Source organism: Ovis canadensis, chromosome 4, assembly GCF_042477335.2.
Source record: "Ovis canadensis isolate MfBH-ARS-UI-01 breed Bighorn chromosome 4, ARS-UI_OviCan_v2, whole genome shotgun sequence".
NCBI lineage: Eukaryota > Metazoa > Chordata > Mammalia > Artiodactyla > Bovidae > Ovis > Ovis canadensis.
Genome location: NC_091248.1, coordinates 89,421,888 through 89,437,218, shown reverse-complemented (window position 1 = coordinate 89,437,218; position 15,331 = coordinate 89,421,888). Strand labels below are relative to the sequence as shown.

The window sequence follows — 15,331 nt, the reverse complement described above, 5'->3', positions numbered from 1 at the left end:
AGCCACAAATAAATAAATAAAATTATTTTTTTAAAAATATATACATATACCCAAACACTTGCTTGGGAAGGGAAAACAAAAAAGGAACAGAAAGCCTAAACTTTGTACAAACACTTTCTAAAGAACAACAACAGAATTATACAGGCCTGAGGAAAAATGCAGTCTGCATTTTGATGGAAGGTTTAAGAATTTTTTTCTTCATTTTCTTTACAATGAAAGAAAATATCCTCATATTTTTAAGGCCAACATAATATGTCCCACAGAAAATAACAGACAATAACAAAAAACAAAGGCAAGATCTTGCTTCCACAGAGAGAAAATCAAAACGGAGACAAAAGGAAAACATTCAAGAGACATAGCAGCAAACAGTCTCTAAATCTTAAGCGTTGCAGTCAGGTGGAGTAGCCAGTTAACATTCTAGAGAGTTTACTAAAAAGATTTTCAAAGATAATCTCAGAAGAAAACAGTGGAGATTAGGATCATTTTCTGTTTCTATAACGGAAGCGTGAAAGAATATAAACGTTGGAAGAAAAGGACAAAAGTTTAAAAATTTCAGAACCACCTTAATACTTATCTTTTATCTTAACTGGGCTTCCCTGGTGGCTCAGAGGGTAAAGCGTCTGTCTGCAATGCAGGAGACCTGGGTTCGATTCCTGGGTCAGGAAGATCCCCTGGAGAAGGAAATGGCAACCCACTCCAGTATCCTTGCCTGGAAAATCCCATGGATGGAGAAGCCTGGTAGGCTACAGTCCATGGGGTCGCAAAGAGTCGTACACGACTGAGGGTGTCTAGTTTATCTTAACTAGAGACAAAAATTGTAGATTTTTGCTCAGTTACAATTTCAGGCTATTATTTACTTAAATTCCAAATAAATCTTTAACTTTTTCTTCTTCTGGGAAGAATTAATTTCATAAAATCAATGTCATTCAGTAAATACTTACCGACTGTTTGCTCCTTCTCCAGCCACAAAACGTTTCTGAGGATATTTATCCTTAAGTTGTTTTAAAGTCATTTTGTTATGGGCTACAACCCAGACGTCACCACCTTTTCCACCTTCTCCACCTAAACGAGGGTAGCCCATTCCACCACTTCCTCCCTTGGTGAAGAGTCTCAGGTTATCAATGAAGTTTCCATACTAATAAAGAAAGAGAAAAAAAGAACATTTGTATACTAAACTCTTGAGAGTCTCTTGGACTACAAGGAGATCCAACCAGTCCATCCTAAAGGAAATTAGCCCTGAATATTCATTGGAAGGACTGATGCTGAAGCTGAAGCTCCAATACTTTGGCCATCTAATGTGAAGAACTGACTCATTTAAAAACACCCTTATGCTGAGAAGACTGAAGGCGGGAGAAGGGGACGACAGAGTATGAGACGGCTGGATCGCATCACCAACTCGATGGACATGAGTCTGAATAAATTCCAGGAGTTGATGATGGACAGTGAAGCCTGGCGTGCTGCAGTCCACAGCATTGCAACAGGTTGGATGTGACTGAACTGAACTGAACTGATACCATAAATGCTTACCAAGTTTGAACTCCTTTCTAGTTCTTTGATGCCACTAAAACTCCTAAAAATATAAAAGGTTTTTCTGTATGCCACATTTACTGTTTTTGCTTAGTCTACCTCCTGTCTGATCTCACTTTCCCATATTAACTCTATGTTTTCCATTATCAATTGTTGTCCTCCCTAACCAGAAGGTCTGACATTGGCCCACTTTTCAATACCTTCTCCCCTGTACTTTCTCAGTAACTATCACCCAGGTGAGATATTCTCTATTCCAATGAGTTGGACATCTCCACCAGATGTAAGCTTAATAGTCTAAAGCAACTGAAACAAGATCTGTATCTTATACTTGAAATCCCTCAAATATATATCTTAGGTATTGAAAGGATAACAGTCACCTTTCATGTGACTGAAAATCAAACTTTTCCCTAGGTAAATTCTGTTCCTCCAATGTTTTCTCAAATAATAAAACTAAAGCTTCTCTACTCATTGAGGCTACATATGGGAATCTTTACACCTGTCTCCCTGAAGCTCTACTATTTTTCCTTTATGGAACAACTACATGCTCTAGTATCTTGACCATTCACATTAGCTCCTAACTGGTCTTTCAGCATCCAGTCATTCCTTCCTCAACACATATTCTGTCTCATGGCCAGAGCTACTTTTCTGAAAATTGATCTGATCTCTAAACATATTTCTCCCTTACTCAGAAATCATTCATGCTTTTCTGTTTACAAAATGAAGTCTAAAGTTCTCCGTGCTACAGTCAAAGCTCTTAACCTACCGTTCCAGTTTCATTTCCATTCACTCAACCCCTCCTATAGCCTCCTCTTTACTCTATACTACAAAATGTACTGTCACTTCTCCATGACATTCTGCTCATGCTGTTTCATCTATTTACAATGTCATTTTTTCTTTTCTATCGTAAACCCATCCAAATGTCCTATTTTCTGATGTATTTCTTAATTTCTCAACTTAATATTTACCACTGGCTTAGTTGGGCACTAATTTTAATTATATATCTATTATTATACACACACACATATATATATATACACACACTGTGCAGTCATACAGCCCACCAGGTTCCTCTCTCCATGGGATTCACTAGGCAAGAATACTGGAGTAGGTTGCCATTAGGCCTCTAGAAATCCTCCACTGCATCTAGGGTTTACTTCTGTTTCCCTCACTAAATCAAGAACTTCCTATTGGTCAGATCCTGTGTCATAGCCACCTGGACTATCAAAATTCCTTACAGAGTAATTTCTTAAATTCATAATCATCCCATCTTTTAGTCATTTAGTATATAGTTTTAAGTATCAAAAACATCTGGGGACTTTTTTCAAAAATACATATACTTCACTGACCATTCTGATATACTTTGGAGAAGGGGATGAGACTAGGGTAAACCAGCACATTTATCAAAAGCTCCTTTGGTGATACTGGTAAATCTTAGCCTAGACTTGAGATCGCAGTGAAAGTTACACAGCAAAGTTTCAAAGAACAGGTTTTCATTTGAGTATGGAAATATAGTCATGGAACAGTATAGTAAGGGTGGAAGGAATATATAAAAACAACTTAAGAGTGAGCCAGAACATTTTTCTCTGAGAGCTTAAGAACTTACTCTTTGGTTCAGTAGGACTAGATCAGAAATGCATCGCAGGTAAATGAAGAGGCAGATTTCCCTTGCAAAACATGGACTGGCAGTGCCTGCTATGGCAGTAGTTACACAAGTAGCCTTTAATAATTTAACCAGCAAAAAATGTAGTCGTCCTTTTTTTTTGCGTAAGGATTAGTTACCTTATATGCCCAATTACTATGCTTCACAAGTCTCCTTCTGGCCACCTATTTTCTGGAAAATAGCTGACTAAAGTAAAACTTCACTAACCACGCCTTTCCTCCGACAAAAATAAAACTCTTGTTTTTAAAGTTCCTTACAATATGTGACATTTTTTACTGCTCTAGATTTATCAAAGATTTAGAACCCAAGCTTAAAAGGAATATCCCAATCTCGTCCTTAGTAATAATGATCAAACTATGTTGCCAGTAGGTTTCAAAAAACATTGCTACTAAGGATCTTATAGTGGTTTTTAAATCTGAAAGCAACTGCGAATTGCTTACAAAAACGATTCTGAAACCCACACTGCACTTCTCGCAAGACGGCAAGTCAGTTACCTATTTTCGTTTAGCGATAAAAATCGTCTTTAGAAAGTTATTAATAACAATGCATTCAAAGAAAAAATATGTAAAAACAAATTATGGATACTACTACTTATAAGAAGGAAAATATGTATTTGAGTCAAACGTCAAACCTACACTCCACCTATTCCATATCGCGTGCCTAAATGGCAAGCAAGTATCCCAGCCCTCCATCTCACGTGCACACTATCCCTTGAAAAATCTCAAACCCTGTTCCAAACAACCTTCCTAACAAAGATCGGTGATCACGCCTTTCTTATTACAGGCCAAACCCGAGTTCTCCAGAGCCGAAAAGGACTAAGGAAAAAAGCAAGAAAGAGGCCCCCAGGAAGAAACACGTGGGGAAGGAGGAAAGCGAAAAACCTGCACCCTCAGGTGGGGTTAGAGGCACCTGGCCTCGCACATCAGGCTGAGGGGGTACTAGTCACGGACCTTTCTGAACGACACGCAACTGCAGCGCACCATGCCTGCGAAGGGCGAGTATTCCCTCCCGCGGAAGCTGTACTCACATAAGTACGGCGCTGCCTTTTTACGTCACCGCCGACCAACGCAGCTATTTTGTGTTCGCACGCTTTCCCCCCGCCCCCTCGTGCCTGACAGCCATTCATACCGCAATGCGCGCGCGGGGGCGCGCTCGGAAACATGCGCATGCGCAATGCAGTGCCCCGTCCCCACCCACCTCTTACCCGGTGCGGAGGTGGAAGGTGGCGCTTGGCGGCAGGCTGAATAAAACGCTGAGGAAAGGTCGAGAGGCAGTGTGACAGGGGACAGTCGGGTGCGAAGTGGTTGTCTCAGGAATATTTTGAATAGGATGGCACTAGAACCTGGGCTGCCTTGGAGGAGTTCTTATGCTTTGGAAACCGCAAGTTACTTCAGTCTCTTCACTCTTGGCGAAGCAGAGTGGGGGAAAAAAAACTCCCACGGACGGTAAAAACTAACGCGTGAAAAACTCAGACTCAACTGGGGAAAACAAACAAACAAAAAACTTTAATTCACTGACCAGCTGAGTAATGTCTAGCAAAAGCTTCCAGGAGCTATTTTACAATTTGGGACCCGACGGTCAGGATCTGAGTTATATAAGAATTTCATTGCGTTCTGTGGGGAAGGAATCTTGCAACTGTTAGTAGCTTCTAGGTATGTTCTGTGCTTCAGTCTTGTCAGACTCTTTTCGACTCCATGGACTGTAGCCCGCCAGTCTCCTCTGTCCATGGAATTCTCCAGGCAAGAATACTAGAGTGGGTTGCCATTTCCTCCTCCAAGCTTCTAGGGGTCCAGTAGATATTATGGGTCATTATCCAACTCGTCTGAAGCGCGCCTCAGGCAGGGCAGGACCCGCATAGCGGCGGGGTCGCAGTCCGCCCAGCCACCCCCTCTTCTGCCCTCACGCGGAGAACTGACATACACAGTCCTGCTGGGCGGCTCTGGATTATTCTCCCATCCTTATTATCTTTCTGAATTTAAGACAATCCTCCCATTTCTACCCCTGATTTACGACACGATGTAGAAACTATCCCTCTCTGTGTTGATTCTTTTCCTACTACTGAACCGCTCTCTACTCCCCCATCAATAAAACTATAATTGTCATTTAATTAATCAGGATGTTAGGCTAAGAATTCCCTGGGTCCACTGGTGAGGAACGGCACGCTTTGACTACAGAAGACCCGGGTTCAATCCCGGTAGGGGGAAATAAGATCCCACAAGCCCAGCAGCACGGCCAAAAAATAAAGGAAACTAGGTTGTTACTACTTGGATGATTACTCAATAACGTTTGTGTCCTTTTTGATTATTATCCTTACTAGGTCTTATAATGTCAGAATTATGTTGAGCCCAATCTGTTTATTTTCTAAGGTTTATTTCCTAGTGAACACAAGCCCAGATTGTTTTCTTTGTCATAACATTTACATGGGAACATGATAACAGCAAATAAAAATAAATGAGAAATTGATATAAAAACATCTGGAAATACTGGGGAACATTAGGTACTATAATCAAACGAGAAAACATAATATTTTTCTTGAACAAAACACCACCAGAGCCTGAAATACTTATTACAGCTCTGGTTACTAGATAGTGGAAAAAACATGAAATGTAAATTGCTCCCTTGAAATGTGCTGCTGAAATGAACCCAGGGTGTTATCCAGACCTGATGCAGAAGTCATTACTAGCTAGAAGTATTCTCACTTCTGCCATTGAGTGGATACAATGCCTTCCCCATGGTTGCTCAGGAGATTAAAAGTTTCAGTTCAGTTGCTCAGTCACGTCCGACTCTGCAACTCCATGGGCTGCAGCACACCAGGCTTCCCTCTCTTATCACCAACTCCCAGAGCCTACTCAGACTCCTGTCCATTGGGTCAGTGATGCCATCCAACCATCTCATCCTCTGTTGTCCTCTTCCCTTCGCGCCTTCAATCTTTCCCAGCATCAGGGTCTTTTCCAATGAGTCGGTTCTTCCCATCAGATGGCCAAAGTATTGGAGTTTCAGCTTTCAGCATCAGTCCTTCCAATGAGTGTTCAGGACTGATTTCCTTTAAATTTGACTGCTAGAGAATTTTGTGTAATAAGCATGATCTTCTCAAATGACCAATTGGCATAAGGTACAATTTGACTTTTTTTTAATGTTACAAACTAGACTTCTAATAAGTTAATAAGTATTTTGCTTTAGAATAACTTAAATTTACAAGAAAGTTACAAAGATAGCCCAAAGAGTTCCTGTGTACCGTTTACTCAGCTTGATTTAAAGTTAACATCTTGTATAACCATTTGTCAAAACTAGGAAACTAATTTTCAGTTCGGTTCAGTTCAGTCGCTCAGTCATGTCCAAATCTTTGTGACCCCATAAATTGCAGCATGCCAGGCTCCCCTGTCCATCACCAACTCCTAGAGTTCACTCAGACTCACGTCCATCGAGTCAGTGGTGCCATCCAGCCATCTCATCCTCTGCCATCCTCTTCTCCTCCTACCCCCAATCCTTCCCAGCATCAGAGTCTTTTCCAATGAGTCAACTCTTCGCATGAGGTGGCCAAAGTACTGGAGTTTCAGCTTCAGCATCATTCCTTCCAATGAACACCCACGACTGATCTCCTTCAGAATGGGCTGGTTGGATCTCCTTGCAGTCCAAGGGACTCTCAAGAATCTTCTCCAACACCACAGTTCAAAAGCATCAATTCTTTGGCACTCAGCTTTCTTCACAGTCCAACTCTCACATCCATACATGACCACTGGAAAAACCATAACCTTGACTAGACGGACCTTTGTGGGCAAAGTAATGTCTCTGCTTTTGAATATGCTCTCTAGGTTGGTCATAACTTTCCTTCCAAGAAGTTAGCGTCTTTTAATTTCATGGCTGCAGTCACCATCTGCAGTGATTTTGGAGCCCCCCCCCAAAAAAAAAGTCTGACACTGTTTCCACTGTTTCCCCATCTATTTGCCATGAAGTGATGAGACCGGATGCCATGATCTTAGTTTTCTGAATGTTGAGCTTTAAGCCAATTTTTTCACTCTCCTCTTTCACTTTCATTAAGAGGTTTTTAAATTTTGGTACAATACTATTATAGTATTACCAAATTATACACTTTATTTGATACCACTAGCTTTTCATTGATAACCTTTTCCTGTTCCAGGATCCAATCCTGAACACCACGTTGTATTTTGTAAACACTTAAGTGGCACTGGTGGTAAAGAATCCTCTTGCCAATCCAGGTGACACAAGATACAGCTTTGATCCCTGGAAATGGCAGTCTACGCCAGTATTTTTGCCTGGGAAATCCCATGGACAGAGGAGTCTGGCAGGCTACAGTCCATGAGATTGAAAAGAGTCAGGCACGACTGAGCACACATGCAAGTGTGGTGTATTACTTTAAGCATAAAATGAGCAAATTAATCAAGCAGTCTAGTATTTTATAATGCTATTTTATAATCTTTGTCACTTCTCTCTGTTAATATAGTCACTCAAGAGGTAATTTACCCCAGCATTTTCTGTGATATTAACTTTCTGATACTTTCATTTATAATTTTTGGTATGAATAGTATAGGTTAGCAAGATGTAATGATTAAATTGGGTTTGTTGCTGTTGTTATTCAGTCACTACGTCATGTCAGCCTCTTTGTGACCCCGTGGACTGTAGCACACCAGGCTTCCCTGTCCTTCACTATCTCCCAGAGTGTGCTCAAAATCATGAGACAGTGATACTATCCAACCATCTCATCCTCTGTTGTCCCCTTCTTTTATTTTCAATCTTTCCCAGCATCAGGGTCTTTTCCAGTGAGTCGGCTCTTTGTAGCAGGTGGCCAAAGCTGTATTGGAGCTTTAGCTTCAGCTGCAGCATCAGTTCTTCTAATGAATATTCAGGGTTGATTTCCTTTAGGATTGACTGGTTTGATCTCTTCAGTGTCCAAGGGACTCTGAAGAGTCTTTTCCAGCGGCGCTCAGCCTTCTTTGTTTATGGTCCAACTCTCACGACCATACATGGCTATTAGAAAAACCATAGCTTTGACTATACAGACCTTTGTTGACAAAGTGATGTCTTTGCTTTTTATCTGTCTAGGTTTGTCATAACTTTCCTTCCAAGGAGCAATCTTCTAATTTCATGGCTGCAGTCACTGTCTGCAGTTTTTTGGACCCCAAGAAAGTAAAATCTGACACTGCTTCTACTTTTTCCCCTTCTATTTGCCATGAAATGATGAGACTGGATGCCATGATCTTGGTTTTTTGAACATTGAGTTTTAAGCCAGTTTTTCCACTCTCCTCTTTCACTTTCATCAAAAGGCTCTTTAGTTCTTCATTTTCTGCCATTAGAGTGGTATCATCTGCATATCTGATGTTGTTGATATTTCTCCTGGCAATCTTAATACCAGTTTGGGATTCATGGATGGGATTCATCCATAGCATTTTGCATGATGTACTCTGAGTAGAGGTTAAATAAATAGGGTGACAATGTACAGCCCTGTGGTACTCCTTTCCCAATTTTTCTTTTTCCAATTTTGAGTCAGTCAGTTGTTCCATGTAACATTCTGTTCCTTCTTGACCCGCATACAGGTTTATCAGGATATAGGAGACAGGTAAGGTGGTCTGGTATTCCTGTCTCTATAAGAATTTTCCACAGTTTGTTGTCAGCCACACATCAAAGGCTTTTGCCTTATTAACAAAATGCTTCTTCTCCACAGTTCCTCTTCCAGAGCCACTACAAGGACAAAATGTTGAAATAATTGCTTGTTTTTAGTTCTTAATCCCCATTTCCTGCATTCCTCGACTTCCTTTCTCTTAATCACCTCTTCTTACTACAGGTACTAAGAACCCTTCTGCTTTCCTATCACAGTACCTATCAAAACTGGACCTCAGGCATGGCTTTGATGCCTGCATTTTACAAGCTGATGTGATTTTCAAGTCAGTGTATTGTTCTCTGGGCATTTACTTTTAGTTTTTATCTCTAATTGTGAAATAAACAAAAAGCCCTTAAACTTTAGTGTGAGAGAGCCTTCCATGGGAGATATATGTGAAAGCAGTGGAGGCTTCTTGGTATCCTTTGTATAAGAGAAGGTAGCAGTCAACATTGTTTCTATAAGATTCAGTCTAACCTTAATTATTTTCTTGATTCTATAACTCAAGTCAGCATGTTTCACGAGCTTTCATACCCAAAGAAAACAATATAACATGAAGGTCTGTTCACTGTAGTCCTTTATCTGTATGATCTCCAGAGAAGCTTTTTTTTTTTTTCCCCTCTTAAACATACAGATTTGATCATATCACTGAATTAAAGATCCCCTCATGAGCTCAGCATGACTGTTGTGTGCATGTTTCAGATGGGAACATTTATAAAATTTCTTTCTTGGTCATTCCATCTCTATATCTTATTGACACTGTGATCTTGAAAAGACTTTTTAAATGGGAATATGTTGCCATCTCCAACTATGTAGCTATCTACATGTAGTAGATACAACATCTGCAGCATCAGTTGTAGATACTACATCTACAGCATCAGTCCTTCCAATGAAGTTTCAGGACTGATCTCCTTTAGGATGGACTGGTTTGATCTCCTGGAAGTCCAAGGGACTCTCAAGAGTCTTTTCCAACACCACACTTCAAAAGCATCAATTCTTCGGTGTTCAGCTTTCTTTATGGTCCAACTCTCACATCCATACATGACAACTGGAAAAACTATAGGTTTGACTGTACGTACCTTTGTCAGCAAAGTGATGTCTCTGCTTTTTAATACACTGTCTAGGTTTGTCATAGCTTTTTTTCCAAGGAGCAAGCATCTTTTAATTTCATATAACAATTTTAAATTACATATAACAATTTAATTTAATATAGTAGTTTTTAATTACATATAACTATTACCAAGTTCCTAATTTGTCCCATGCGCTCAGCTATGTGCTACAACATTGCCATGGCTACTGGAATAACTAAGCAAGAATAATTAAGCATAGTAGTTGTATTAATGAGAGAAAGCAAATTTTAGTGTGAGATACCTGAATCCATAGTGAGTGGAAAAAACTTATTTCTATTGAACAGAATTTTTCTTTGCTTTTAATGCATCCTGCTTTTAATTTGGGGCTTCCCTGTGGCTCAGCTGGTAAAGAATCTGCCTACAGTGTGGGAGACCTGGGTTCAATCCTTGGGTTTTTAATTTGAAGAGTATCATTGAAAGTTTATTTTCTTGGAAATATAGAGAAATCCTAAGAAATAGTTGAATCATGTTTTTAATATCCCCATTGTCAACCATTTGTACTGGAGGAAAAAAGTGTTTTAAAGGGCTTCTGCTGTAGTCTGAGTCATTGGTTGCTTTCTTTTTTTATACTTTCTTTTAATCATCTACAGGTATAAGAATGGCAGTGGCATTATCAGAAAGGCCTTTGATAATGATGCTTAATGCTTGTCCAAAACAAAAGTACTCATGCAGCAGGAAAGTTGGTAGTATACTCAGAGTTCTCATTTACGTAAACTATTTCTTTGTTATTGATATTTCATAAAACAGTAACCACTTACTAAGAAATAGAATTCTTAAATAATTTGAATAGTAATTCTTTGTAACATTGTTTATTTGGAAATTTGAGACTACTCAAAATAACAGTGTCCTGCTATTTGAAATGTACATTGTAGTGCTGAACTTTGATTTACTGTGCAAGATTTTTTTTTTATGCTGTCACTTGTTTGGTGAGAATCCTTAGGATTAAAGTTTTGATTGCAAATTGTTGTTTAAAAAGATGTAAGAGTTTGTAAATCATTGTCCTAGGCATGTGTGTTAGACTATCACTCTGTACATGGTAAGCTACAACTTTGGAATGGAACAGCATTTGTATACATTGCACTCATTGTGTAGCCTACTTGGGCTTGTGACAGAGAATGTACTCTGAGATGGTGCAGAACATATAGCTTATTGGAGAACATGGTTGTGTAAGCAGAAATGAAGTTTATTGAGCACTCATTTTGTTCAAGAGCTTTATAGAATATAAAATATATATAATGTTTTCAATCTTTCTTAAGAGTCATAGACACAAGTTATAAAAAATTAAATCTGTAATAATTCCATTTGGCCTTTCAGTTCATTTATTCATTCAATCTAGTTCTTGCAAGAACACTAAGTCTTTCATTTGATTACTACAGAGTTCCCAGATATTTTGGTATTAATTTCTTATATCTATTTCTTTATCTCCCATTCACTCTTCAACCGACTAGAACTTTATTTTTGTTCCTACTGTTTCATGAAAACACTTAGTCCTTTTCTCAAACCATATTTTATTTGATTGGAAATATACATTAGAAAGGATATTAAGTATATTATATATGCCCCATTTTTGTTGACCAAACTGAATGCTAATAAAGGAGAAAAAATGAAGATATCAAAAGGTAACATAATCCATAGAACCTTTTATACTATGTAATGCTTTTACATACTTCTTAGTGAGAAAGATAAAGCTCAAACCCTAGTATGTAACAAAACTAGGCCAGGGGAAACTGGCAGTGTTTTGTAGTTAATGCTAAACATCACGCCTCCTACCCTTGACTTACAGAATGCTGAAACAGTTTCTGATGAGTTAGAAGGACATGGCAGTAGTTGAACAAAGAAGTTAAGGCTGTTTCTAGAGAGAATAAAGAGTAAGTTCTTTATTCTAGGGAGCATTATATGATGGAGTTGGTATAAAGTTATATGAATGATATAGTTACTTATACATTGAACAAGCCCTAGGCATAAGGCCTAATAAAGCATATATATATATATATATATATATATATATATGTAATATATATATATTGCTTCCCATTATCTAAATTTTTTCAATGGTGGAAGCTTTCTCCTAAGATTTCTATTCTTTCTTAGATAATCAGCATTCCTAAAAACATTTTAAGGCCTAAAACACTTGTCTGGATTTGATAGCTTAGACGGTAAAGAATCTGTCTGTGATGCAGGAAACTGGGGTCTGATCCCTGGGTGGGGAAGATCCCCTGGAGGAGGAAATAGCAACCCACTCCAGTATTCTTGCCTGGAGAATCCTATGGACAGAGGAGCCTGGCAGGCTATGGTCCATGGGGTCACAAAGAGTCAGACATGACTAAGTGACTAACACACTTTCCTGTATAGTAATTGAAACTGCGTTTAACTTATGGTAACATCTTTTCCTCTCTCTCAGCTATTACTGAATTTAGTTCCCTGCTTGCTAACCTTGGCTTCAGACCTTTCCAGATTTGGTTGGAGCATGAAAGGGAGGAAGAAAAATATGGTAAGAAGGTAGGAAAATCTTTACTCAAACTTTGTTTGGTGGGCTAGATTTGAGGTCCTGGGATTGAGAAATATTTAGAGCTGACCCTTTCATGGATAGTTTTGTAGGTACTTGGAAGAGTCCCATCATTGGGGCCTCTCACCTCTGATTTCCTAATGGATAGATCTCTATTTGAATGGTAGATTTAGACTCTCTCTGCCCTTCCTCCCTCCAGAAATTGGGGGTCCACATAGATCCTATCCTTGTGAATTGAGCCCCTTGATCCTTTTCTGTAGCCTATTGTACTGAATCCAAGATGAACTTTGCCTCATATACTACCCATCTCCATGCCATGGGAAACCCTCATGTAGACTTTACCTGGTCACATTTGAGAGTGCTGGCCAATCCCCAAACAGCAGAACCTCTCCCCCATTACCATCAAAGCAGTTTTTGAGTCAATCTCTTGACTCCTTGATTTCTCTGCAGTCATTTTGCCTCATCACTGCAGAAGTAAGACATAAGTTTTCTTAGTAGGTTTCTCAGAGGCTCCTTTCAGTAGGCTTTCTGGAGGCACATCCAAATGAGCGTGAGGGAACAGGCATAGCCTAATCCCTATGTATCCGGGATAGAGGACCTGGAGATCCAAGAATTTTGTGATCCTTTCCTTTAAAAATCTGAATTTTGATCTGGCACCTGACTTAGGTATGAAGTATCTCTGTCCTCTTGATATCTCAGCTGTAACTTGTCATTCAATACCCTAAGATATTCCCTTTTTGAAAAATAAGAGACTTGGAGCTGGAATTGAATTTGACTAAGATGTTAACACATTATTTTCTGTTCTTTCTTGCATCTGTGTGTGGTTTCAAACTTGTCATTTCTCTTCCTGGTTAATTAATAATTTAGTTACGGGGAACTGGAGAAGGAATTAATATGAATTTTTCTCTTTACAACATTTCTATTATAATAACTGATACTTATTTGGGGATGACATTTCCCACCTCTTTTATTCTTTTTTTCCCTTTCTGGTAGGTAAAAGAAATAATAATCCTTCAAGTAAATCTTGGAGGGCTGATCTTGGACTGTGAAAACTCTCCTGTGTGCCATTCATTTCAAATTTGGACTTCTCTTTGCCTACTTTGTAAATTGCCTCTCCAACAGTTAGGAATGATTACATCTCTTCATTAAGGAAATCATCTTTCACATGAAATGTCATCTTGTTAATGTTACCCATCTTGCCATGTAATATTTCTGACAGAAAATTCTCTCATAGATAGAAGGTACTTTCTTCCTTTTAATCAAAGGAAAATGGTGTCTTATTAGCTAATAAGCACTCTTTTTTGTTGAAAGACAATAAGATCTATGATGTGTAGAAATTACAGTTCACAGAGTAGAAAAATCAATAATATTTACATCAATTTTATATTACTTCCTGACTGCAGCCATGAAATTAAAAGACGCTTACTCCTTGGAAGGAAAGTTATGACCAACCTAGATAGCATATTCAAAAGCAGAGACATTACTTTGCCAACTAAGGTTCATCTAGTCAAGGCTATGGTTTTTCCAGTGGTCATGTATGGATGTGAGAGTTGGACTGTGAAGAAGGCTGAGCACCGAAGAATTGATGCTTTTGAAGTGTGGTGTTGGAGAAGACTCTTGAGAGTCCCTTGGACTGCAAGGAGATCCAACCAGTCCATTCTGAAGGAGATCAGCCCTGAGATTTCTTTGGAAGGAATAATGCTAAAGCTGAAACTCCAGTACTTTGGCCGCCTCATGCGAAGAGTTGACTCATTGGAAAAGACTCTGATGCTGAGAGGGATTGGGGGCAGGAGGAGAAGGGGACGACTGAGGATGAGATGGCTGGATGGCATCACTGCCTCGATGAACATGAATCTGAGTGAACTCCAGGAGATGGTGATGGACAGGGAGGCCTGGCATGCTGCGATTCATGGGGTCGCAAAGAGTTGGACACGACTGAGTGACTGAACTAAACTGAACTGAACTGAACTGAAGATATTCAAGTGTTGAGACAAGAAAGCAAACAAAGATTACTTGTAAAACATTGCTATAAGGCTATATATTAAAGTCTGTAGCAGAATTAGATAGGATATAAAATTGAGTGATCTTGACTCATTTAATTTATATAGGCACGTAGGAATTACCACTAAGTCAGAGCTATATTATTATTATTTCTTGTACACATCAAAAGGGAAAAAAGAATAAAAGAAGTGGGATGTATCATCCCCAAATAACTATCATTTTACTAACAACTGTAGTCCAAGTTTATGAAAATCACTATGCTAATACTAGTCATAATGTCTGAGAATTTCACACATTATGGAGTGGTTAAGTTGTTGGAAACAGAAAGTTGAGTTCTTTGAGACTTTTGTCTACCTTGTATATATGTACTTATATACTCAATTAAGTAAAATTAAAAAGAGAGCTGACTCTCAAGATGTTAATTCTTTGATAACAATTCAGTCTCTACTCTCTTCTCTGCTTTTACATAATCATAAACAGAAAAGGAAAGAAAAAGAAAATCCAGAGGGTAAAGTGTTAGGAGGCACCTGACTTTGTTTTCCAGAGACAACTTCAAATTCACTTAAGATTTTGATGAAACTTGTGTATGCTGCCAACCCAAAGTCCTTGTGAATATATACACACAAAATTTCATTCCATTTAAGGGCATTCAAGGCTCCTGCAAAATTCATCCATATAAGCACAGGGAGTTTATGAACCCCCACTTCCTACCAGTTCCATCAGGAATCCAGTTGATCCAGTTGGCCAAACCCCCTATATATTTCCCAATTCCAATATCCTCTCACCATCTTCACTCTTACCTTTATCCTTTGCCTGGACTGTAGTAAAAGCTTCCCAGTTGAGTTGCCTGTTTCTACCCTTGACCCCTTTGGTTCATGCTTCACAGAGTAACC

At 39.0% G+C, this 15,331-nt stretch overlaps 1 protein-coding gene across 3 annotated transcripts in view; it reads right to left on the bottom strand.

The window, feature by feature from the left end:
- The window catches only part of GTPBP10 (GTP binding protein 10), a 28,916-nt gene extending 23,834 nt beyond the window's left edge, over positions 1–5,082 (bottom strand). The window contains exons 1-3 of one of the 3 annotated variants that reach the window (XM_069586819.1): positions 4,138–4,238; positions 3,131–3,216; positions 942–1,135 (exon numbers count right to left, since the gene is read on the bottom strand). In XM_069586819.1, the coding sequence (XP_069442920.1) occupies positions 942–1,081 (140 nt within the window). In that variant the 5' untranslated portion in view covers positions 1,082–1,135; positions 3,131–3,216; positions 4,138–4,238. Of the gene's footprint in view, positions 1–941; positions 1,136–3,130; positions 3,217–4,137; positions 4,255–4,391 lie in introns of those variants that run through there. The other 2 variants (XM_069586820.1, XM_069586818.1) reach the window with 2 other exon arrangements.
- Positions 5,083–15,331: the final 10,249 nt, after the last annotated feature.